At 40.0% G+C, this 23,391-nt stretch overlaps 3 protein-coding genes across 8 annotated transcripts in view; 1 reads left to right on the forward strand and 2 right to left on the reverse strand.

The window, feature by feature from the left end:
• Nucleotides 1-23,391, reverse strand: part of LOC134821331 (formimidoyltransferase-cyclodeaminase-like) — an 82,269-nt gene that overhangs the window by 32,140 nt on the left and 26,738 nt on the right. The window contains exons 2-6 of one of the 3 annotated variants that reach the window (XM_063832065.1): nt 2,206-2,655; nt 1,830-1,956; nt 1,488-1,657; nt 1,044-1,136; nt 639-824 (exon numbers count right to left, since the gene is read on the reverse strand). The exons of 1 other annotated variant lie outside the window; for it this stretch is intronic. In XM_063832065.1, coding sequence (XP_063688135.1) covers nt 639-824; nt 1,044-1,136; nt 1,488-1,657; nt 1,830-1,956; nt 2,206-2,586 — 957 coding nt within the window. In that variant the 5' untranslated portion in view covers nt 2,587-2,655. Of the gene's footprint in view, nt 1-638; nt 825-1,043; nt 1,137-1,487; nt 1,658-1,829; nt 1,957-2,205; nt 2,656-9,012; nt 9,043-23,391 lie in introns of those variants that run through there. One more of the 3 variants, XM_063832067.1, reaches the window with a different exon arrangement.
• The window catches only part of LOC134821332 (fatty acyl-CoA hydrolase precursor, medium chain-like), a 53,960-nt gene that overhangs the window by 3,838 nt on the left and 26,731 nt on the right, over nt 1-23,391 (reverse strand). The window lies entirely within an intron of this gene.
• The window catches only part of LOC134821330 (dynein axonemal heavy chain 2-like), a 42,245-nt gene continuing 28,583 nt past the window's right edge, over nt 9,730-23,391 (forward strand). For all 4 annotated transcript variants that reach the window (XM_063832060.1, XM_063832061.1, XM_063832062.1 and 1 more), the window contains exons 1-12: nt 9,730-9,853; nt 10,017-10,190; nt 10,356-10,527; nt 10,662-10,826; nt 11,082-11,274; nt 11,424-11,597; nt 11,747-11,871; nt 12,014-12,198; nt 12,352-12,557; nt 12,734-12,863; nt 13,005-13,322; nt 13,563-13,642. In XM_063832060.1, the coding sequence (XP_063688130.1) occupies nt 9,785-9,853; nt 10,017-10,190; nt 10,356-10,527; nt 10,662-10,826; nt 11,082-11,274; nt 11,424-11,597; nt 11,747-11,871; nt 12,014-12,198; nt 12,352-12,557; nt 12,734-12,863; nt 13,005-13,322; nt 13,563-13,642 (1,991 nt within the window). In that variant the 5' untranslated portion in view covers nt 9,730-9,784. The remainder of the gene's footprint in view (nt 9,854-10,016; nt 10,191-10,355; nt 10,528-10,661; nt 10,827-11,081; nt 11,275-11,423; nt 11,598-11,746; nt 11,872-12,013; nt 12,199-12,351; nt 12,558-12,733; nt 12,864-13,004; nt 13,323-13,562; nt 13,643-23,391) is intronic.

The following is a 23,391-nucleotide window of genomic DNA, read 5'->3' on the forward strand; positions in this document are numbered from 1 at the left end:
ATTGTTTTTGGCTATCTGCCAACAAGTTTCATACTATCAAGTGGGCATAAGTTTTGTACAGATTAACAAATAGAGAATTATAGTCACTCTCAGGAGTTGATCCATTGGTTTAAAAAAAGGATCAGTTTCTACTAATATCTTTTCTGGTCGAAGAATGAAGATAAAAACCTGCTGTTTTTATGTTAATGTTTTGGACGCAGAAACGTAAATCAACAATTGAATTTTTGACCTCGATTCTCCTTTAAATTTTAACCGAATTTTGTCGATCAATAGAGACTTTGAATTACCAGACGTAGACTGGACAAGTAATGTAATATTTTCATGTTGTAAAAGTTTAATATAAACTTATCATGAATCCCTGTGAAGAAAAATTCCATTCTAAAATGTAATATGCCGAATGTTTTCCTGCCTACATTTCACAGACGTAAGGTATAAATATTTAAAGTTTGGCCCTGAACTCACACCTAAAATATACCAAGTATTTAGTCCTTAACAGGACGACGGCCATCAAACCATTACTCCTCAAGTATCAAAATCACTATTAAATCACTATAGCAAACAGAATTTTAAACTTAACAAAGCTATTACAGTAAAACCTCGATTTACCGCGCCCCTATTTACCGCAAACCCCGACTTACCTTATCACTGATGGTGGCATTAGCCTGAGCCTTTATCTTGTACCTCTGACACAGCTCCATATCCCGGTTAATAAGCACCCCAGCACCAGTGCTGTAATCGTGCACTATGTTGGTGTAGTGCACGTGTTGGTCGGTACTAGCGTGGTACCCTACACTGATCAGACCATCGTACACATACTCAGATATCTGGGTGGGGGTTTAGTTGTTATGCTAACTTTTACATACACTTGACACAACTTGGTTACAGTTAATACGAAATTGATAATATGCCAAGTTCAGACGTCATGTTGAAGAGCTGAAGTTTTAAAATCCTGAATTGATAAAATAGGTTCTGTAGTAACAAGAAATAATAATTTAACACGAAATGCCAACGTGTCAAATGATCATTCAACAAATTGTAGCAACCTTAATGAGACTGAGAGATTCTTGTTTCTTGTAGTACTCGCTAAGTATCCGGACTTCCATGTAGTAGAACTTCCCAAGTTGCGGCACTTCAACCTGAACCAGGATATTTTAATGAATAGTTTCAGTTAAATATTTGGTGTGTAAAGTGAAACTTTACTAAGCTTCTGTTAGTCAGCTCATATCCGTCCATTTCCAGTGCTTTTCTAGATAACTCAATTAACCAGACAGTTTTGTTAACCTCTAAAAGCCAGAGTTAAAAAAGCCTATGTTCAACTGTACTAATCTTATTGGCTGTACTTTTATAATTTAATAATTGGCTGCATAGTATGTAGAAAATGTTAACACCTCACTGTTTGGAGCAACTCGAAAACTTTGTAAACTAATTGTTGAGTGGTAAAGCAATTACCTAATCAGCTAAGCGAAAAGCAACAAATATAAATATACCTGTTTATCAGATTTACAGAAAACATCGTGGGGAGGAAGGGTGATGACAGAGGGGTCGGTCAGGTCAGCGTCACTTATTTCAACTAATTCACCATATCTCATCATCACGAGCCAATCAGAGCTCTTGTTTTCTAGTGAGCGGGAGATGACAACTCTATCTATCTGCTGCACTGCAATAAAAGGAATGATAATGAAAACCGAAATAACCTTTAATGATCAAGTTTAATCATCTAATTTTATAATTAATAGCATTGTATAGTGTATGCGTATGAGTTCTTTATTCAATTCTTTGTTGTAAAAATATCATAATCTTGCTGTTAAATTTAAATATTCTGCACTTACATTGATTGTCTATGGTTGCTGTGATGGCATATGGGAAAGGTAGAGTGCTGTTAGCCTTTCGCACAAAAACTGTTTTTTGAGCTCCATTTTCAGAAATACTCTCATCAGAGTCTATTAGGGATCGATTCTGAAATGAAGTACCTGATTACAAAATAGCTTGATGTTTAGTATAATTGAAAAGTGATCTGAGATAAGCAATTAAAACTAATCGCCACAAGTCGTGTTACTTCTAAAAACAATGCTTGCATACGTAATAACTGGGATGGCCACACTCACAGTCAACTAAGGAAATAATTGAAATATAACAAATGGAGTATAAATTAAATCTTAAGATGCCTGTGAACAACTATTAAGTAAGTCCTAATGAAAAAAATACCTGAAACGCATAAAATGCATCATATATTGCTTCAATGCCAGGACTATTTTCTTCCACAAAATGAAAAGGTCGGTAGATTGTAGGTAATTGTTCAAGACTACAATTAGTAAAATCATATCTAATTGAGTGGTTATTAGTTCCATCATAAATTAAACCACTGATATATTGTCCAGAATTGAACACAGTCCTTCCAATTTCATCATCTCCAATCAAACAATAGTGCTGTTCAATTGAGAAGGTTTGGTTTTGATTATTGTTGATTCTTCCACTGATTCTGGTTTTGAAGCAATTGGGAATGCCTGGAAAGTTGATAGCAGCTATTGCAAATGACAGCCAAATGTAAAGTGATGATAAACTGAGGTAGCAGTTGAGCCGAAACATTACAGCAGGTTTTTAGTAGTCTCTGTGTTAATTGTAGTCTGTGTGAGCTTTTAGAACTTTCTCCATATACTGTAACAGTAAAGATTAGTAGGTATTTAAAACTAAAATAGATTATGAAAACTAAAAGACTACTAAACTTCCATTCACAGGATAGCCAGTTAGGAAAACAAATTTAGGAAAACAAATTTAAATTTTGGTATTTATTAATAACAATCAAAACATATCATATCATAAAAATAAAGCCACGCGTTGGTTGACTGCCTCAGTAAGGTGAATAATTTAAGCTTGAAGGTGCCCTGCGCATTTACAGAACCTTATGCGGCAATCACATATTCATGAGGACCTGTGAGCGCCAAAATTAATTTAAAGTTTCTAAAAATCATACATCACTACGAGTTACTCATGCTTTTGGATTATTAGAGTGCGGATTGTCAGGTATTTCATTCATTCATACTTAATCGGTTTAAAGCTGTATATTTAGAACTCACTATTGTTTAAACTACGAAAGCAGAACGTAGATAATGGACAATATACCAACGACAATACCAAGGACCCGAGTGCCGCATTGACTTTTCCGGATCCGTTTTTACCGAAGGCTTATCCACCAGTTACTCATGCTGCATGTATAGTCTGATAATATTTTGTCTTACCTCTAGCAAGCATTCTGTAAATTGAAGTGTCGTATTTATTATAGAAGAGCCAGCCAACCTCCGCATTATAATCTTTTGTGTGCCAAGTTCGTTTATAAAATCTAATCATATAATAAGATTGATCCAATAGTCTAAGATGAACGGTATATCATAGCTCATCGTTATTAAAATCCGAATGGATGAATTAATCAAGTAATGTTCCCTTTCAACACAACTAAACAACAAACAAATGCTTGCTCACCAGTGGTGACGCAATCGTAGGGGCATGTAGTTGGTTCAGATAACTCTCACCCCGACGACGGCGTCGAGAAATTATCAAATTATGCATTTGCGCCATACTGGACACATTTTATATTTAATATTTTGTGGTTTGTAGAAATTAGTGTCATCTAAAGTATAGCTTAACTGGCGAGCAAGCATCGTCCCACTCGGCGGGGACGAAAATACCGAGTCCAATCACAGAAAGTTAACCAAAAGATAAAAACAAGAGCTCGGATATCAACAAAAATCACATGCTCCAGACGACGGGGGAAGAGAGGAAAGGAAGTAAGCTGCTGGGCTCAACAAATTTTGATAATTGTAAACAAATTTGTTCTTGTGCCCTATAATAATTTGGTATTGAGGTATGACCCTGTACTGTGCGTGATAGTGAGAATGAAAGTGAATGTGAATCTATAATGCGAACGAAATGAGTTGTGGCCAGACGATTCTTCAATTTCAAAATAATAAAGTCAAAGGACTCTGTTTTAAAATACAAGCTCATTCTTATCAAAGTTTAATTCTGTCCATTCTAATTCTTCGTACCTTGACTGTATCTTGAGTAGCTCACTCTTCAGTGTTACTTTAACTAAGTTCGTTGACTTAGTAAAGCTTATCAAACTGTCAATTTTTCGACAGTCGTTCCACATTTTTGTTGATTGATAAATGAAAGAGGAGGATGGGTTTGGGGTGATGAACTGGTCTGAACGTCTTTGTGATGGTGATCTGTGGAGTAAAGATAGGAGTGAGATTGGAGATTCTAATCTGACAATTTTGAACAGTTCTAATAGACATGTGTATTTGTACAGGTTGTGGACGGTAAGAAGGCCGTTCTTGTTAAACAACGGCTTTGTATGCTCTTTTTCAAAGAATTCCCTTCCTAGGATTTGTTCATCTATACAACGTGTTCTGGCACATGTTCTAAATTTATCTAGATATGCTTCAAGGTCACCAAATAGTATTCTGATACATTTTTTCTGAGTGATGAAGATAGGTTGAAGCATATTATTACTCGACCCACCCCATACCGATATTCCAAATCTTAGGTGTGACTCAAATAACGTGTGGTACAATTCTTTATGGTGTTTTTTCGGGATAACGTGTCGTATTCTACTGAGTCTTCCGATCTCACACCTAAGTTTCGAGTTGAGGGCTCTTATTTGAACATCCCATTTTAGCTTTTCGTCAATAATAACACCTAAAAACTTGGTCTCTTTAACTTGCTTTATTACCGTATTATTCAGAGTTAGTATATATTCTGATTCGTTATCTGCCTCATTATCAGTAGCTGTACGTGACGGATTGAAGTGAATGTAGCAGTTACCTGGCAACATTCGCTCATGATGCTTCTCCAAGCTTACACAAGTGTAAGAGAGGAGTAAGATAGTCATGCATTTCGGCACGAGGAGTCCATCACAACTTGAAAAACAACAATATACAAATCAATTGATAAGTTGAATTAAACAGTAACCATTTTAACAAGAAATGTGGCCGCTTTTCTTTTGTGGATGGCCGCTCAATTTCCCGATCCGTGATGGCGTATTTTATCATATTCCATACCACACCAGTCTTTACTGTTTATAAGCGTGCAGATATGGCGGAGTGATAGACCGAGCGCCGCCCAGTTAATATAATTCCATATTGAATTTGAAAATCATGTATATTTCTATGTAACCATATGTTTATTGTTTATGCAACCTGACACGGATCTGTGCAAAATAGTAATACTGTAACTAACTCAAAATAATAATAACATGTTATCAATTAGTCCCTAGCGGGATGCGTACCTGTTGAAATTAACAATTTACTTGAACATCAGCACTGTGCGCCAACAATTGTTTAATTCAGATTATCGCGCGAAATAACTTTGCGCAGGCAGAAACGTGGGCAATAACTGAGGGCGAGGGCACGTACGCTCGCTCGCAGGCACGCACGCACGGTCGCAAAGCTACCATATACAAAAAAACCTCGTTCGCTAACCCTTGTCCTTGACTTTTTTGTGCCCTCGGCACTTTGAGTCATGGATCGGGAAAAAATTGAGTAGAAATTATTATTTCTACTCAATGTACAGGCTCTTAATTTAAGTCTTAATCAGCTATTTTTAAAGCACTACCACTTTCCAAACCTCTTTTCCTTCCAAGAGCAACGACCGTTGTTCTCAATAAAAGAAATTTTCCTCTTTTCCTGATTAATAAATGTCATCACCTCACTATATCTTTAACCAAACTTGATCCTAGACAGTTGGACAGCTAACTTGTAACTAAAAAAAATACCTTCTACATACATGCGTTCGTTATTCATTATAACATTGATAATTTTTCGTGTTTCAAGTAAATTGATGTTTCTGCTTCGAAGCTCTAAAAACTACATTAAGTTTGCAGAGTTGCTTTGGTTGCAGCACTGCTCTACTCGGATCGTACTCTTAGATACACTCAAGGCCTGATCAAATTGTTATGTATGTAATGACCAGTTTAAATAGTGATTTGGCCTTTTAGTGTTTATAATTTTACTTGCACTTGTTAAAGCAATTACGCGCAGTTCATCCAAGAATTTTCGTTGCAATAAAATTATTTAATTTGCCATTGTTTCATTTAGCTTGCTAGTCTATTGAGTATTAATCGCTATTTTGAAGAAATTTAGACGAGTAACAATATTCGTCAAATTTAAATTCAGCCTTCACTTAACCATGTGCTTTCGAGCCGCTGCGGGCGCGCAGTACTGCAAGCGCAAAGGCGCTGTATAGAGCAGCAGTGAGCAGCAGTGAGCAGCAGTGAACAGCAGTAAGCGGCTCTTACTAAATCGCTCGCCCAAAAATTTCACGTGACTTTGGTTTTTTTGGTTTTGCAGCCGTACAAAACGGTTTTACATAAACCCTAATCCCAACCCTAACCCTAACCATAACCCCGAAGCTATCCATAATCTTAACCACAACCCTAACCCTAACCCGAGCCCTAAATAATCGAATTCACGGTTATTTGCCCATAACTCTCCAGGGAAGCATTTTAACCCTACGTCATGGGGGTGATTCGGAATCAGCGTCCAAAAATACACCGATCTAGATCATTGTCATGCCTAAAGGACCTTTTCACAAGAATTTTCTTAAAATTTGGGCGATTGATATAGTAGGAGCGGCAGTAAGCAGCAGTGAGCAGCAGTGAGCAGCAGTGAGCAGCAGTGAGCAGCAGTGAGCAGCAGTGGGCAGCAGTTTCTTTGCATTATAGTCCTCATGTGTCAGCCTGTTATTCCACTGCGAAGCAAACAAACGATCTAGTCTGCGATGCGAAGCAAAAACAAAGAATGATAGTTCGTGCGGCTTGTCAAAGCATATAAGGCCCGTATAACCCTAAAATGGTGTCAAGACTCAAAAGACTAAAATAATTATTACCTATTTAATTTGCGTTCGCGCGTTTTTGACACCACTTGGGGGTCCACATTTTGAGCTTTGAAACTTCTATTTCTTGAGCTTGGCCAATTTTTTATTTTTTCATGCTAATTTGGAGGCCATTAAAACATTTGACCCAGTCAAAAAAGTTTCAATTTCAGTTGTATATTTTTTACGGTTTTTGTGGAAAGTCGCGTTAAAGTTGATGCCGTGGTGTCAATAAAATGGTTGCTCTATCCAGAGCCCTTGCGCTTACAGTAGCGCGCGCCCGCCTCACGGCGCGCCTGAAGTGGCGCGAAAGCACATGGTTAGGTGAAGTAAAATGGTACGAAGCCCCCCATATATATCGTCTCGCTTTATTGTTTATACATAGTGAGATAATAAGATTTATTTAAATAAACTCATTTAGTTAAAAATTAAAGGTGTTGCTATAAATGCAAAATGCAAAATAATATATTTACAACTTTGTTTTTTATTTAAATTAATAACATTTTTTAAATTAATGTTATTACGTTACGCGCGCGCCTTACATGTTACATAACATGAACATTGAATATGGTTCATAATTTTATACCATTATCACATAATTAAACTGTATTAACTATACTTATTCAAAATTCAATTTTCTTATTTAATGAGACCATCAAATAAAACTAAAGTTTGACGTGGCTTGGTCAAGAAAAATAAAAAAGACATTAGCTTAGTTTCATTTTTGTCACCATATGCTATAATATGTTGATACATGTTTCGTATCCAATATCAGAGATATTGGCTTCGCGCGCGAAAAGTGGCATGCAACGTATGTCAAATAATATGTAGACACATAAAAATCGTGAATCTCGTAGGAGTATCCTTTATAGTACTACCTTACTGCCTCAATCCAGTGAGCTGCATGATTTAGCTACTTCTGACCCAACCCAGAGAAATATATGTACCAGAATGTTGATCTTTGATTCTTGGCTACTTAATAAATGCCCTGAAATACGAATGTGTCCGAGTATCCACCTCTACTGAACCTAATGGTTATATCTGCCACATACCTTGGTCGGGAGTCAGTAATTGTGTGTTACACACTTGTGTGTAATACAGCAACTGATAAGGCATGTAATCTGTAGTACAAGTAGTGAATTGTTGCGATTGATTTGTGGCGCGATAGCTTAATGGTTATAGCATCCTAGTGCTAATCGGGAGGTCGTGGGTTCAATTCCCGCTCTCGGCACATCTCACCCTTGCTTTTCACGAAAACATACTACCTTACTGCCTTAATCCAGTGAGCTGCATGATTTAGACTTCTGACCCAACCCAGAGAAATCCTTTATAGTATGTATTTAAAAGGAACATTAGTAGAGCATTGATTCCATGAGCAACAGTGGAGTGAACCAAATATTTCTTAAATTATGAAAGCATAATTCGATTTTCCATCATTATTACATACACTCAACTCCTGCTGAAAACTTTGTTTTGGTATTGGGCTGCTATGTATATGCTCGATTCTTGCCCTGTGGCCTCATCCAAGGATACAGACCTATACTAAGCTTAGGCCTCAACTTCGAAATTACAATCGAAATTCAAAGATTGAAGTCCGTTTCAATCTTCCTTGAAATTGTACTGACAATTTTCCTTACTGACTGATAGTTTGTTTCTGTCCTCTTCGTATAGAATGTAAACGACTGTATTATGGTTGTGATCATACAGGGCCTTTTTGCTCAATCCCTGAGTGCCCGATCGAAATAATTCTTTCTGATTTGACTTGATATCATTACTCATAATTTGAAGAATCCGTCAATTAAAAGGATGACGATGTTCAATTTTTCTCGAACAAAGGATCATTTACGCATGTTTTAGATATTTCTAATGATTGGATAGAGCCAAATTCTGGTGCTTCTTGTTTAATCATTGAAATTACAGTTGCCTGAAAAGATTGAAGTTTTGTCTTTCTTAGCTAGACAGAGATCTCACGCACAATGGGTTCATTCATTATGCGCTTAGTCAATAAAAACACTGTGATTGTTATAAAAAGGAGATGATGAAGCAAGTATTCAGGAACATAGGCATGACACAAAGAGGAATGGTCGGTGGGGATTGGGACCCACTTAAATCACCTTAACACAGTGCCCCTCAGTAATCCATCCTGTCACTCAAATTATTTGTTATATAGTAGTGTTGAAAGTATCAAAACTCATTATGTGAGATCAGGTGATTGGGCTGACATTAGATCTGTACTACTATCATGCTATTTGTTACTAAAATGCTCATTGTAGCCTATAACAATTAGATTTTCATCATCATCATGTACTATGGGAATCATGCAGGAAGCCCAATTAGGGCTTCCTGAGCTGTATGCTAAGGGAGGGTTACGGTGTAAAACATAGTAACGATTAACAAAACTAGGAAAACTTGTGATTGTGCACTTAATGTGAATCATTGCTCCTGCTGCAGGCTTTTATTAGTTGGCGTCACTGTGGCAGACACTAGGTGCATGCCTGGAAAAACTGCTTTTTACTCGGAGTGGGACAATTTGCTGTTTTATCTATTACAACTTATAGAATTGATCTTATTTAAAATGTTTTTATTTCCAAATCATGAGCGTGCGGTTTTAAAATCCATCCGTTATTGGCATTGCAGTGTTCTCGGCCTGTACTGCACGAACGACCGAAATTTCCCTATAAATTATTCTGCTTCTAAAATTTTGGATCTAGTAATTAATAAATGTGACATGCAATTGTAAGATAACTACATCGATGACTCATTTTAGCTATAATTGTGTCCCATCATTCCCTATTTAGATTGACGCATAATCATCATTTTTAGTTATCATGTTTTTTAAATCAATTGGTTTATTCTACTATCAATTTGCTAGGTTATAGAAAGTAAACCTCGAATTTGCTGGAAAAGTTCCAGCTGAAAGATGGCTACCAATGGCCACGCTGAGATGAATGGCAGTGGAGAAAATGGAGATGGACCCTACGTCCCTCCTGTAAGTTGAAATTAATCAAATGCTTTCCGACTCGACTAAATAGTTATACCAATCCTACATTGCTGAATTGGTAATCATGAATCCTATTTCGTTACTTAACATTTAAAAAAGATGAATCATGTTATAATATTTGAATTAAGTGGTTACTTTTTTGCTTTTTCAGGAGGAGATTATCAAGCCGAGAACTTGCCTTTCGGGTTTGACTCAAGAAATGTGGCAGGAAACTCATTACAGTGCAATGTATCGTTTCTTCTGTGATGAAAATTGTCGGGTTTTAGTATCCTACATTGATAAGAACATGGGACTTGTTTGTGATAACAACGTACCATCATCACAGGTTATTAAAAAATTATCCGTACTTCAATAAACCTGTTTTCTCTTTCCTTTCTTATTCCAAATTTTCAACTCAGATTAACTTTCTGTCTTACTCTTATCTTGTTTCTGTTAGATGATATTAGACATTGTGTCAAAATGTAAGTATCATTAATTGTGAATTTTGCAGCCCGGACAAGTTTCATACTTCATCAAACTTGAAGCGGTAAAGTTGTCGAAATCCAATTTTCACAAGTCAGTAACCTATGGGACTTGCAACAGTGATTATATGCACGCTCTGCTCGGCACCATGCACTCAATATATGCTCCTGTCTTCTTCAAAAACACCACATGGCCAGAGAGTAAGTTAGAGTTGAACGAATACGCAATTACAGATTTACACGTTCCCTACAATGTTTCTCTTTTGTAAGACTAATAATGTTTGTTCAATGTTGTTATTTTGAGCAAGCTGGAATTAACATTCGTTATCATTCAGGTGTGAGAAATGACTTTGCTGCACAACTGCACAAGTTCATGGCATGTTTGACAGACACAGCCTACAAGATGGAAGGGAAGACGGTGCTCTACATTCCTGAGGAGGACATCACCTCATCTTTGGAGAAGTCTGCCAAAAACAAGGAACTGGTCGCAAGATTGGAAAGTAAGCTAATCGATAATTTTCCATTTTATTAGAAAAATAATGGTCTGAGACTTGTGTCGGTTCGATTGTGTGAAATTCAATCCTCACCTGAAATAAATTTCAGCAACATTTATCCATAGATTGGAAAGTAAGCTTTCTTGTGGTGGATCATTATTTTCATGTTTTATTGAACTACTCATTGACGCCTGAGTCAAATGTTCTCAATATCTTAAATGTTAAATTCTAGCTTTGCCACTTACTCACAATCTATTTCAGCATCAGTTATCCACTGGACTCGTCAGATTAAGGAGGTTCTAAGTGCACAAGATGCGTTAGAGATGAGCGAGAATAGTGGACCTTTAGAAGAGATTGCTTTCTGGAGGAGCAGGTGCACTGATCTGTCTGGTATTAGTAAACAACTCGACCAAGACGGAGTCCAGAACATCAAAGAGATTTTATCTTTATCCAAGTGAGTTTATATAAAATAAAATTTATGAATAACAAGCTTTAATTGCATTCCTTAAACACGTCATTCAAAGAGAGATCGAAATTCATTTCATTCGTTTTTCTTTTTAAAAAGTTACCGTGAATTTTAAGCAAATACTCCTCCGCCTACAGATCGTCCTACATCGCACCGTTCTCCAAGCTTGCCAAGCAGATCCAGGACAACACAGCCCAAGCACAAAGCAACCTGAAGTACCTGTCAGCTCTGAAGGAGCCTTGCGAGGAGCTGGCTCAGTCAGAGCCAGCTGTCATCCCTCCAATGTTATCAAAGATTCTCAACGTCATAAGGTATTAATACCAGTTATCCCTACGAGTTCAACATAATAATGTTTTAAGTTATCTAATTAACTCTAGTATGATAATTTCATAGTGTTTGTTTCCGTAATACTGTATTATTTAAGGTTAACAAAGCATTTTTTATGAACAAATATTTTCAGGATGATCTGGACAAACTCTGATCACTATCGTAGTAGAGAACGACTTACTGCGTTACTTCGGAAGTTCTCTAATGAGATTATCATGAGGTGCTGCACCAAGATATCTCTAGATGATATCTTCACAGGTAACATGGCCTGATAATGTGGCATCGCTTTATTTTCTGAAAGATAACGCATCAAATATTGGATTTGATGGTTTTCTTTATCATATTTTTGATGTTTATAATTATTGTGAGAAATGTTTATCCTAAAGTAAACGAATATCAGGCGAGGTTGAGAAGAGTATAGAAGGATTGGACCAGAGTATTCAGTGTTGTGAAGCTTGGAAGGATGCTTACAATGACGCTGCTGCTACACACAACAGGTTCAGCGAGATCAAGTGGTTGCTCGACCGCAGCAGCATCTTCGCTCAGATTGATGCTTTCGTGCAACGATGCAAAGATCTGAAAGAGGTAAGAAAGTGGGGAAATCATTACTGAATCGAAAATCCGATGTTGTGAGGTGCCTTGCAGCTGAAAATTAAGAACATGAAATTTCATCTACCAATTTATTAAGAATTTTATTGCTTGTATCATACATGATTTGTAAAAATTTACACTTATCAGGTATGTGAAGGACAATCTCAGTTCGGTCGGTACTCCCAAGGCAAGAAGAGACCTCTGCCAATATTCGCTGGTCTGCGTGGTCCCGAGATTGCAAGGAGTCTCAGAGAAATCGAGGACGCCTTCGAGAAAAACTTGAACATTTTGAGAAAGGTGAAAAGTACGATTCTTGATGTGAAGTCTACTGCGTGGCATGATGCCTACAACAAGTTAGTTACTCACTCTATTAAACCTCGTTAATAAAACTGTTTCGTAACTGTTAATGAGGTCGAAATAAACCCATGGAAGTGTTCTTTTTATCAAGTGAAACATTGTTATGCAATCAATGGTTATAAATAGTTCCACCCATCTTAATTTAGCTCACCAACATAATCAATAATCTCAGGTTCCGAATGGGAGTTAAAGATCTAGAAGTAATGATGCAGAATGTAATCTCCTCAGCGTTTGAGACTGTAACTACAGTCGAGCTTGGTGTTCAAGTCCTTGATGTCTTCCAACACTTGTCGTCAAGAGAGGTAAACTTTTATATTCGTTTTAAGTTGTGTATTAGATTTTGTTCTGAAAGGTGAACAGGATAATTTAATTTATTGTCCTTTCATGCGATCATGTAGTATAATTTGAAAAGTACCTAAATGCTGATTTCATATTTTCTGAAGGCAATAAGACGGACGATCGACAAGAAAACAGTGGATGTGTACCAGAAGTTTAACGAAGAACTGAACCTCGTCAAGAAAGAGTTCAATACCAAAACTCCAAACCTCACTCCAACACAACCCAAGTTTGCCGGCGCAGCAGCTTGGGCTCGTGCGCTGAAACGCCGGATTGACCGCCCCATGGACGTGATAAACAAAGCGTTTTATCTACCACGTATCGGGGCTGGAGAGGAGATCAGGAATCAGTATCAGCAGCTCAGTCAGGCTCTAGAGGAGTTTGTTGGGAAGACGTTCCAGGAATGGGCTCTTAGCATCGACAAGGTTGGATATAATGGTTTTAGTGTATTATTGTTTAATTTATTATCTAACGTCTGAAGTGTTGCTCAAACATAATATCATGATAATATCATGATAATATCATGATATAGTAAGTTTTATGAGAAAATTATCCCTTGCCTTAAATAATAAATATCGATGATTCCAATGATACTGTATTTTATATTGTTTCTCTCTGTCTCTGTCTATGAAATACTCACGCTGAGAACCAAGTTTTACACCCAGGATTTAGGACACCTATTAGACGCACCCCTTATGTCCAGATGTCATGACAAGAACACTATGCTCGATGTCAACTTCGACAGGTAATAATCAGTCAATAATCATCAGTTAATTATAATTAAGTAGTTTTGTCGATTTACTGCAGAGAATAAAATTTAATCTTCAAGGAATTTTTCGTGCATTATTTAATGTTGTGGGTTAATCTGACGCACAAACTGCATTCCGTTATAATTTTTTGCTTAATTTATTTTGATTGGATTAACATCGTTATTATAACTGTCGGCTGTCCGATAAAATAAATATTGTAACAGCACAAACTATGATTACAAAAGTTACCGTTAATAATCAATGCATGATAAATATACAAAATAACGTGTCTATCAGAGCGGTTCTAGTGGACACTCTCTTGCTTGATAAGTCGATCAGCAGGTAACTCGTAGTAACCAGCTAGCTTACATGTAACCAGCTGTCTTACTACTGCTACTAATACTTGCTGCAGCTATTCCTGTAGCTTCGTCTTCCACGCACAACGGAATAGTTTAACAAAAATCATGTGTTTTATCTAAAGCTAAGACTTAAAGTCTTTCTCTTGTCGTGAAAATGGTTTTAAACTATGGGAGCAAAAGGAACAATGCCGGGGGTTACCTCATACTTAAAATAAATAGTATACCGTATTTAATAAGTTGATAAACTCATCAAAAAACAACAAAGTACGCTGAAGTGAAAGTTAAAATCAAACTTAAGTCGTCTAAAATATACGATTAAAAGCTATACTTGACAACCTTATAACCTGACCAGAACGCTGCTAAACCGTATATCCTGACCAGAACGCTGCTAAACCTTATAACCTGACCAGGACGCTGCTAAACCTTATATCCTGACCAGGACGCTGCTAAACCTTATATCCTGACCAGGACGCTGCTAAACCTTATAACCTGACCAGGACGCTGCTAAACCTTATAACCTGAAAAGGACGCTGCTAAACCTTATAACCTGACCAGGACGCTGCTGAACCTTATAACCTGACCAGGACGCTGCTAAACCTTATAACCTGACCAGGACGCTGCTAAACCTTATAACCTGACCAGGACGCTGCTAAACCTTATAACCTGACCAGGACGCTACTAAACCTTATAACCTGACCAGGACGCTACTAAACCTTATAACCTGACCAGAACGCTGCTAAACCTTATAACCTGACCAGGACGCTACTAAACCTTATAACCTGACCAGGACGCTTCTAAACCTTATAACCTGACCAGGACGCTACTAAAGCTTATAACCTGACCAGGACGCTACTAAACCTTATAACCTGACCAGGACGCTACTAAACCTTATAACCTGACCAGGACGCTGCTAAACCTTATAACCTGACCAGGACGCTGCTAAACCTTATAACCTGACCAGGACGCTACTAAACCTTATAACCTGACCAGGACGCTACTAAACCTTATAACCTGACCAGGACGCTACTAAACCTTATAACCTGACCAGGACGCTACTAAACCTTATAACCTGACCAGGACGCTACTAAACCTTATATCCTGACCAGGACGCTACTAAACCTTATAACCTGACCAGGACGCTACTAAACCTTATAACCTGACCAGGACGCTACTAAACCTTATAACCTGACCAGGACGCTACTAAACCTTATAACCTGACCAGGACGCTACTAAACCTTATATCCTGACCAGGACGCTACTAAACCTTATAACCTGACCAGGACGCTACTAAACCTTATAACCTGACCAGGACGCTACTAAACCTTATAACCTGACCAGGACGCTACTAAACCTTATAACCTGACCAGGACGCTGCTAAACCTTATAACCTGACCAGGACGCTACTAAACCTTATAACCTGACCAGGACGCTACTAAACCTTATAACCTGACCAGGACGCTGCTAAACCTTATAACCTGACCAGGACGCTGCTAAACCTTATAACCTGACCAGGACGCTGCTAAACCTTATAACCTGACCAGGACGCTACTAAACCTTATAACCTGACCAGGACGCTACTAAACCTTATAACCTGACCAGGACGCTACTAAACCTTATAACCTGACCAGGACGCTGCTAAACCTTATAACCTGACCAGGACGCTGCTAAACCTTATAACCTGACCAGGACGCTGCTAAACCTTATAACCTGACCAGGACGCTACTAAACCTTATAACCTGACCAGGACGCTGCTAAACCTTATAACCTGACCAGGACGCTACTAAACCTTATAACCTGACCAGGACGCTGCTAAACCTTATAACCTGACCAGGACGCTACTAAACCTTATAACCTGACCAGGACGCTACTAAACCTTATAACCTGACCAGGACGCTGCTAAACCTTATAACCTGACCAGGACGCTACTAAACCTTATAACCTGACCAGAACGCTGCTAAACCTTATAACCTGACCAGGACGCTACTAAACCTTATAACCTGACCAGGACGGTACTAAACCTTATAACCTGACCAGGACGCTACTAAACCTTATAACCTGACCAGGACGCTACTAAACCTTATAACCTGACCAGGACGCTACTAAACCTTATAACCTGACCAGGACGCTACTAAACCTTATAACCTGACCAGGACGCTACTAAACCTTATAACCTGACCAGGACGCTACTAAACCTTATAACCTGACCAGGACGCTGCTAAACCTTATAACCTGACCAGGACGCTACTAAACCTTATAACCTGACCAGAACGCTGCTAAACCTTATAACCTGACCAGGACGCTACTAAACCTTATAACCTGACCAGGACGCTACTAAACCTTATAACCTGACCAGGACGCTACTAAACCTTATAACCTGACCAGGACGCTACTAAACCTTATAACCTGACCAGGACGCTACTAAACCTTATAACCTGACCAGGACGCTACTAAACCTTATAACCTGACCAGGACGCTGCTAAACCTTATAACCTGACCAGGACGCTACTAAAGCTTATAACCTGACCAGGACGCTGCTAAACCTTATAACCTGACCAGGACGCTGCTAAAGCTTATAACCTGACCAGGACGCTACTAAACCTTATAACCTGACCAGGACGCTACTAAACCTTATAACCTGACCAGGACGCTGCTAAACCTTATAACCTGACCAGGACGCTACTAAACCTTATAACCTGACCAGGACGCTACTAAACCTTATAACCTGACCAGGACGCTGCTAAACCTTATAACCTGACCAGGACGCTACTAAACCTTATAACCTGACCAGGACGCTGCTAAACCTTATAACCTGACCAGGACGCTACTAAACCTTATAACCTGACCAGGACGCTACTAAACCTTATAACCTGACCAGGACGCTACTAAACCTTATAACCTGACCAGGACGCTACTAAACCTTATAACCTGACCAGGACGCTACTAAACCTTATAACCTGACCAGGACGCTGCTAAACCTTATAACCTGACCAGGACGCTGCTAAACCTTATAACCTGACCAGGACGCTGCTGAACCTTATAACCTGACCAGGACGCTGCTAAACCTTATAACCTGACCAGGACGCTGCTAAACCTTATAACCTGACCAGGACGCTGCTAAACCTTATAACCTGACCAGGACGCTACTAAACCTTATAACCTGACCAGGACGCTACTAAACCTTATAACCTGACCAGGACGCTGCTAAACCTTATAACCTGACCAGGACGCTGCTAAACCTTATACTTACTTTACTTTGGTTACTTTGGTTGTGTTTATCCTCGTAGCAGGAAGGGTCATCAGATTTCTGACCACCTCGATGGCGAGTAGTCTACCAGGGAATTAGACCAGCTGCAGCTATAACCGGAAGTCGGAGGGTTGTCCGGTATCAAAGCAATAAACTTGGACAAACTAACTTTAAACGACTCAAACGTAGCTTCAGCTTTAATATTATCAGGCACTTTGTTCCACAGTTTTGGTCCTCTTACAGCAAATGAGCTGTCATAGAGTGTCTGGTTGCTCGAGGAACTCAACCTAGACAGGGAAGGGATGATTGCTCGGGTACCATGTCTGGATGTTTTTGTGAACCTTATATTGCTGCAATTGGGGACAACATTGTGAAGGATCTTCCACATCATCAGAATAGTGTACCGTTCCCTTCTGCGCTGCAGTGACATTAGCTTTAGATGTGAAAGCCTCTCCCAGTAGTTCATATTTTCCAGACCGCATATACGATCGGTGAATGTTCGCTGGACCCCCTCCAAAAGCTGGATCTCAGTCACCTTAACAGGGTCCCACAGCGGACAACAGTACTCTAGTAGGCTTCTGACCAAAGACTTATATAGGGTAGTCATTACGGTCCTATCACGAGTTTTGAAGACACTAAACACCCATGACAGTGTGCTTCTAGCTTTCTTGACCATATTACCGATCTGTTTGGACCAGTTCAGATCGCTTGATACCATAACTCCGAGGTCTCTAACGTTCTCAACGGGATGTAGTATTTCCTCGCTGGAGACCTTGTAAAGTAGAGTTTCCACGTAAAAAGGAAGTTCAGAAAAGGTACTTTTTCTATTGTGGAGATGATTCAGGAGCTCAAACTTCTGTTCGTGGAGCTTCATGTTGTTGCAGCGTGACCAGTCGAGAATACCGTACAGATCAGCCTGAAGCAGCAGACAGTCCTCAAAGCAATCGATACGTTTGGAGACCCTAGTATCGTCAGCAAAGAAGCTTACCTTAGAAGAGGTAACAGCTAGCTCTAGATCGTTAATAAACAAAATGAACAATAGTGGTCCTAACACACTTCCCTGAGGGACACCACTTAGAACCCTGGCACTGTCCGAATGAACACCGTTTAGGACTACAACCTGTTCACGGTCAGAGAGAAATGACTGGATCCAGCTTAGAAGTTTGCCGTGAAATCCGTATCTCTTTAACTTTAACAAGAGAAGGTCCAAGTCAACTTTGTCAAACGCCTTGGCGAAGTCGAGGTATATGGAGTCTGTGTCTTTCCCCTGAGTAAACCCTTCAAAGATGTCATCAAAGTGATCGAGCATTTGGGTCAAGCAGCTTCTGTTCGATCTGAAACCATGTTGTTTGTCAGATAACAAATTGTTGGTTTCGAGATGCTGAACCATGTGTTTCCTAACCACTCTTTCATAGACTTTGACTACATGTGAGGTCAGAGTAACCGGTCTGTAGTTAGCAGCATCACACCTGCTACCTTTCTTGAAAAGCGGTGTGACATATCCAGTCTTGTAGAAAGTTGGGACTATGCCTGTATACATGGACTCAGACCAGAGGAGATGAATCGGAACACTCAAGCTTGAAGCACATCTTTTGAGGAGAATAGCAGGAATACCATCGGGTCCGGGTGCAGAGTCCAGCTTAATCTCAGATATAGCTTCCACGATGTGGTTAGGTGTGAGTACCAGTTCTGTATCTCTGCTAGTGAGAGGTGGTACTGTAAATGTAGGTAGTGACTTATCAGGGCAGTTGGGGTCACTAAAGACAGAACAGAACTGTTGCTGCAGTATATTAGCTAACTCTTTCCGTTCAGTTACCAGTTTCTTATCACGGTTTAGAAGAGTTGAAATATTGTGCTTAACTTTAGAAAAAGATTTAGCGTATGAGTAAAAGTATTTAGGATTGACTTTAATTTTATCCACTGCTCTCTTTTCACCTTTATCAAGATGGTGGACTATAGCTTCCTTGATCTCATAGCAAATTAATCCAATTTCGTCTTCAAGTTTCTTGATTCGAGCTAGATCATTGGCACACTTTGCAGCAGAGAGACGGGTTTTAAGTCGTGACTTCTTCCTTCTCAGCGAATTATAAAGCTTCTGCTGGCCAGTTGGTGGTCGTTTCCGAGGAACATTTTCCAGGCATATATTAAGCACTGTCCGTGTAAACTCTGCGGGAAATTCTTCAAAAGTGCTTGCGTCTCTCAAGTCCTTCCAATTCACTCTGTTTAGGATCTCAGTAATCGGTTCGAAGTCTGCCCGATTAAAGTCTAGGGCTCGGAAGCTCATTTCGTCAAGATATGAAGCCTGAGCCTTCTCCATCAGACCAGGGTTAAAGGATAGCAGTACATTAACCATGTCATGATCAGATATTTCTGTTGCTTCACAAGTTACATCAGATACTAGCCGATCATTGTTACACAAGACGAGGTCTAGTGTACTGTTTCCCCTGGTTGGAACAGTAACCACCTGACTCAGCAGATGGGTTGACATGAAGTTTAGCAGGTATTGGGCGGAGAGATTTGAATCAGAGGTCCCACCGCTCATGATGTTTAGTGTTTCCCAGTCAATCTGGGGAAAGTTGAAATCGCCTGTTATAAAGACGTCGTAGCCACTAGGTGCAAGGTTCTCAATAGCGAATGTAAATCTATCTATTAGTTTTGAGAAACTACTTGAGCTTGCGTCAGGTGGCCTATAAGCAACTGCTATGCAAAGTTTAGCAGAAGGGTAGACATTAAAGATTCCCTGGCAAATGCTGTCGTCGTAAGTCTCCGACACCGAGACTGGGATGGACGACAGTGAGTAAAGTATTACTCCTCCGCCAACTCTCTTACTGCGATCACTTCGACAAAGTGAGTATCCGGGTAACTGAAGCTGGGCGTCACTGATATGTGACTTAAGCCAAGATTCTGTGATAGCAATAAAGGGGTAGAGCTGTCCAGACTGTCGTTTATCGTCTACATGACCAACAAGGTCATTAAGCTTCCATCTGCAGGTACTGTGGGCAGATGGATTTAAACTCCTAGCATTTAATAATAAGAGTGAGGAGAGAAAGGAATCTGGTGGTGTGGTAGCCTGGGCACACCTAGACTCATCATTGGGGGAGCTGATTGAACTGGGTAGATCATGGATGCTCCCATTGGCTGTGTGACAGTTTGGGATGGGGATGGGGTACCTTGATCCATCTTTTTCTCCAATGCTTCCAACTTGGCCGCCATCCCAGTGATCAAGTTTCGTAGCTCTAAAAAATCACTCGTGTTGGCATTGGCATCACTATTCTGTTTGCTGTACCTCTGATTCGTGTTAAGAGTGTTACTCTTAGGACGCTCTCCCCTCTCAGGACGCTCCTTTGTACTCTTTCTGGTCGACCGGGGGTGAAACTTTAAACAGTCCTTTTTAGAACACGAACCATTCTCAAGTGCAGTTCTACAGATATCAGGGTGAAAGAATGTACAGTTTTTACCTTCTTTACAACCACTCCTTCCCGTGAAACCAGATGCTCGGTACTGATTGCAGACCCTTGGATGAGTAGAAGGGCAAGAGTTCCCGTTGATCTTCTTTTTTCCACTGATTCCGTGTGGACAACTCCAGTTTAGGAACTCTTGACAAACAGTTGTGGCTGGTTGTGAAGAGTCTGTAGCTGCAGCTGTCGTTGCAGTGGCTGAACTAGGCGATAACACAGGAGATGGAATTTGGGTCGAAGATATCAAACTAGAAGGATTAAGACTGGAAACATCTGCTGAACTGTCCAAGGACTGGCTGTCAGCAGAAGAAACATTTCCTGATAGTGAAGCAGATGTGTGGCGTGATCTCTGTTTCCTAGGTTCTATAGGATCAATTAGCCCATGACATGTGTTACAGAGCCACACAAAACCTGTCGGCGTGTTCATAGCTGACAGGGTCTGATGTAGCTCTTTGTTTCTTTCACAACAATGTGAACCTTTGAAACATTTAAAGCAATTGAAAAAAGGCATGACCTCAGGATCATGATCAATCACGTAGTTATCACCGCACTCTCCACACTTTCCAGGCATCAGAGCCATAAAACCAAGATAAAGGCGATTGGCAAGAGATGACTTAGTGAAAATCTTAAAATCGTCCTTGTCAGCAAGAGCAATTCCTAGAAATTCAGCACAACTTTCAAGTATTCCAACCGTAAATTGATTAAGTCGCTGAAGGTTAACTGAACGAGACTGTAAACATTCAAAAGCAGAAATAACAGGTCTGATAGACGAGTTAGCTTTTTCTATCAGTTTCCCGATAATAATCTTGGTACTTTCACTGTCATTTTTCTGGGGATTCCCTGCCATGGTGTAATGTATACCCGATGTATTGTACAATAAATGTACAATGGCACACGTTCACTTATCGCAATTTAGCAACAAATAACTGATAAGCGAGCACTTAAAATTACAACCAAACAAAAACGATTTTCGAACAAAAAACCTGACCAGGACGCTACTAAACCTTATAACCTGACCAGGACGCTACTAAACCTTATAACCTGACCAGGACGCTACTAAACCTTATATCCTGACCAGGGCGCTACTAAACCTTATATCCTGACCAGGACGCTACTAAACCTTATAACCTGACCAGGACGCTGCTAAACCTTATAACCTGACCAGGACGCTGCTAAACCTTATAACCTGACCAGGACGCTACTAAACCTTATAACCTGACCAGGACGCTACTAAACCTTATATCCTGACCAGGACGCTACTAAACCTTATATCCTGACCAGGACGCTACTAAACCTTATAACCTGACCAGGACGCTGCTAAACCTTATAACCTGACCAGGACGCTGCTAAACCTTATAACCTGACCAGGACGCTACTAAACCTTATATCCTGACCAGGACGCTACTAAACCTTATATCCTGACCAGGACGCTACTAAACCTTATAACCTGACCAGGACGCTACTAAACCTTATATCCTGACCAGGACGCTACTAAACCTTATATCCTGACCAGGACGCTACTAAACCTTATAACCTGACCAGGACGCTACTAAACCTTATAACCTGACCAGGACGCTGCTAAACCTTATAACCTGACCAGGACGCTACTAAACCTTATATCCTGACCAGGACGCTACTAAACCTTATATCCTGACCAGGACGCTACTAAACCTTATAACCTGACCAGAACGCTGCTAAACCTTATAACCTGACCAGAACGCTGCTAAACCTTATAACCTGACAAGGACGCTACTAAACCTTATAACCTGACCAGGACGCTGCTAAACCTTATAACCTGACCAGGACGCTGCTAAACCTTATAACCTGACCAGGACGCTGCTAAACCTTATAACCTGACCAGGACGCTGCTAAACCTTATAACCTGACCAGGACGCTACTAAACCTTATAACCTGACCAGGACGCTGCTAAACCTTATAACCTGACCAGGACGCTGCTAAACCTTATAACCTGACCAGGACTCTACTAAACCTTATAACCTGACCAGGACGCTACTAAACCTTATAACCTGACCAGGACGCTGCTAAACCTTATAACCTGACCAGGACGCTACTAAACCTTATAACCTGACCAGAACGCTGCTAAACCTTATAACCTGACCAGGACGCTGCTAAACCTTATAACCTGACCAGGACGCTACTAAACCTTATAACCTGACCAGGACGCTGCTAAACCTTATAACCTGACCAGGACGCTGCTAAACCTTATAACCTGACCAGGACGCTGCTAAACCTTATAACCTGACCAGGACGCTACTAAACCTTATAACCTGACCAGGACGCTGCTAAACCTTATAACCTGACCAGGACGCTACTAAACCTTATAACCTGACCAGGACGCTGCTAAACCTTATAACCTGACCAGGACGCTACTAAACCTTATAACCTGACCAGGACGCTGCTAAACCTTATAACCTGACCAGGACGCTGCTAAACCTTATAACCTGACCAGGACGCTACTAAACCTTATAACCTGACCAGGACGCTGCTAAACCTTATAACCTGACCAGGACGCTACTAAACCTTATAACCTGACCAGGACGCTACTAAACCTTATAACCTGACCAGGACGCTACTAAACCTTATAACCTGACCAGGACGCTACTAAAGCTTATAACCTGACCAGGACGCTACTAAAGCTTATAACCTGACCAGGACGCTACTAA

The sequence above is a fragment of the Bolinopsis microptera genome, chromosome 9 (genome assembly GCF_026151205.1).
Source record: "Bolinopsis microptera isolate Bmic1 chromosome 9, MBARI_Bmic_1.0, whole genome shotgun sequence".
NCBI classification, from domain to species: domain Eukaryota; kingdom Metazoa; phylum Ctenophora; class Tentaculata; order Lobata; family Bolinopsidae; genus Bolinopsis; species Bolinopsis microptera.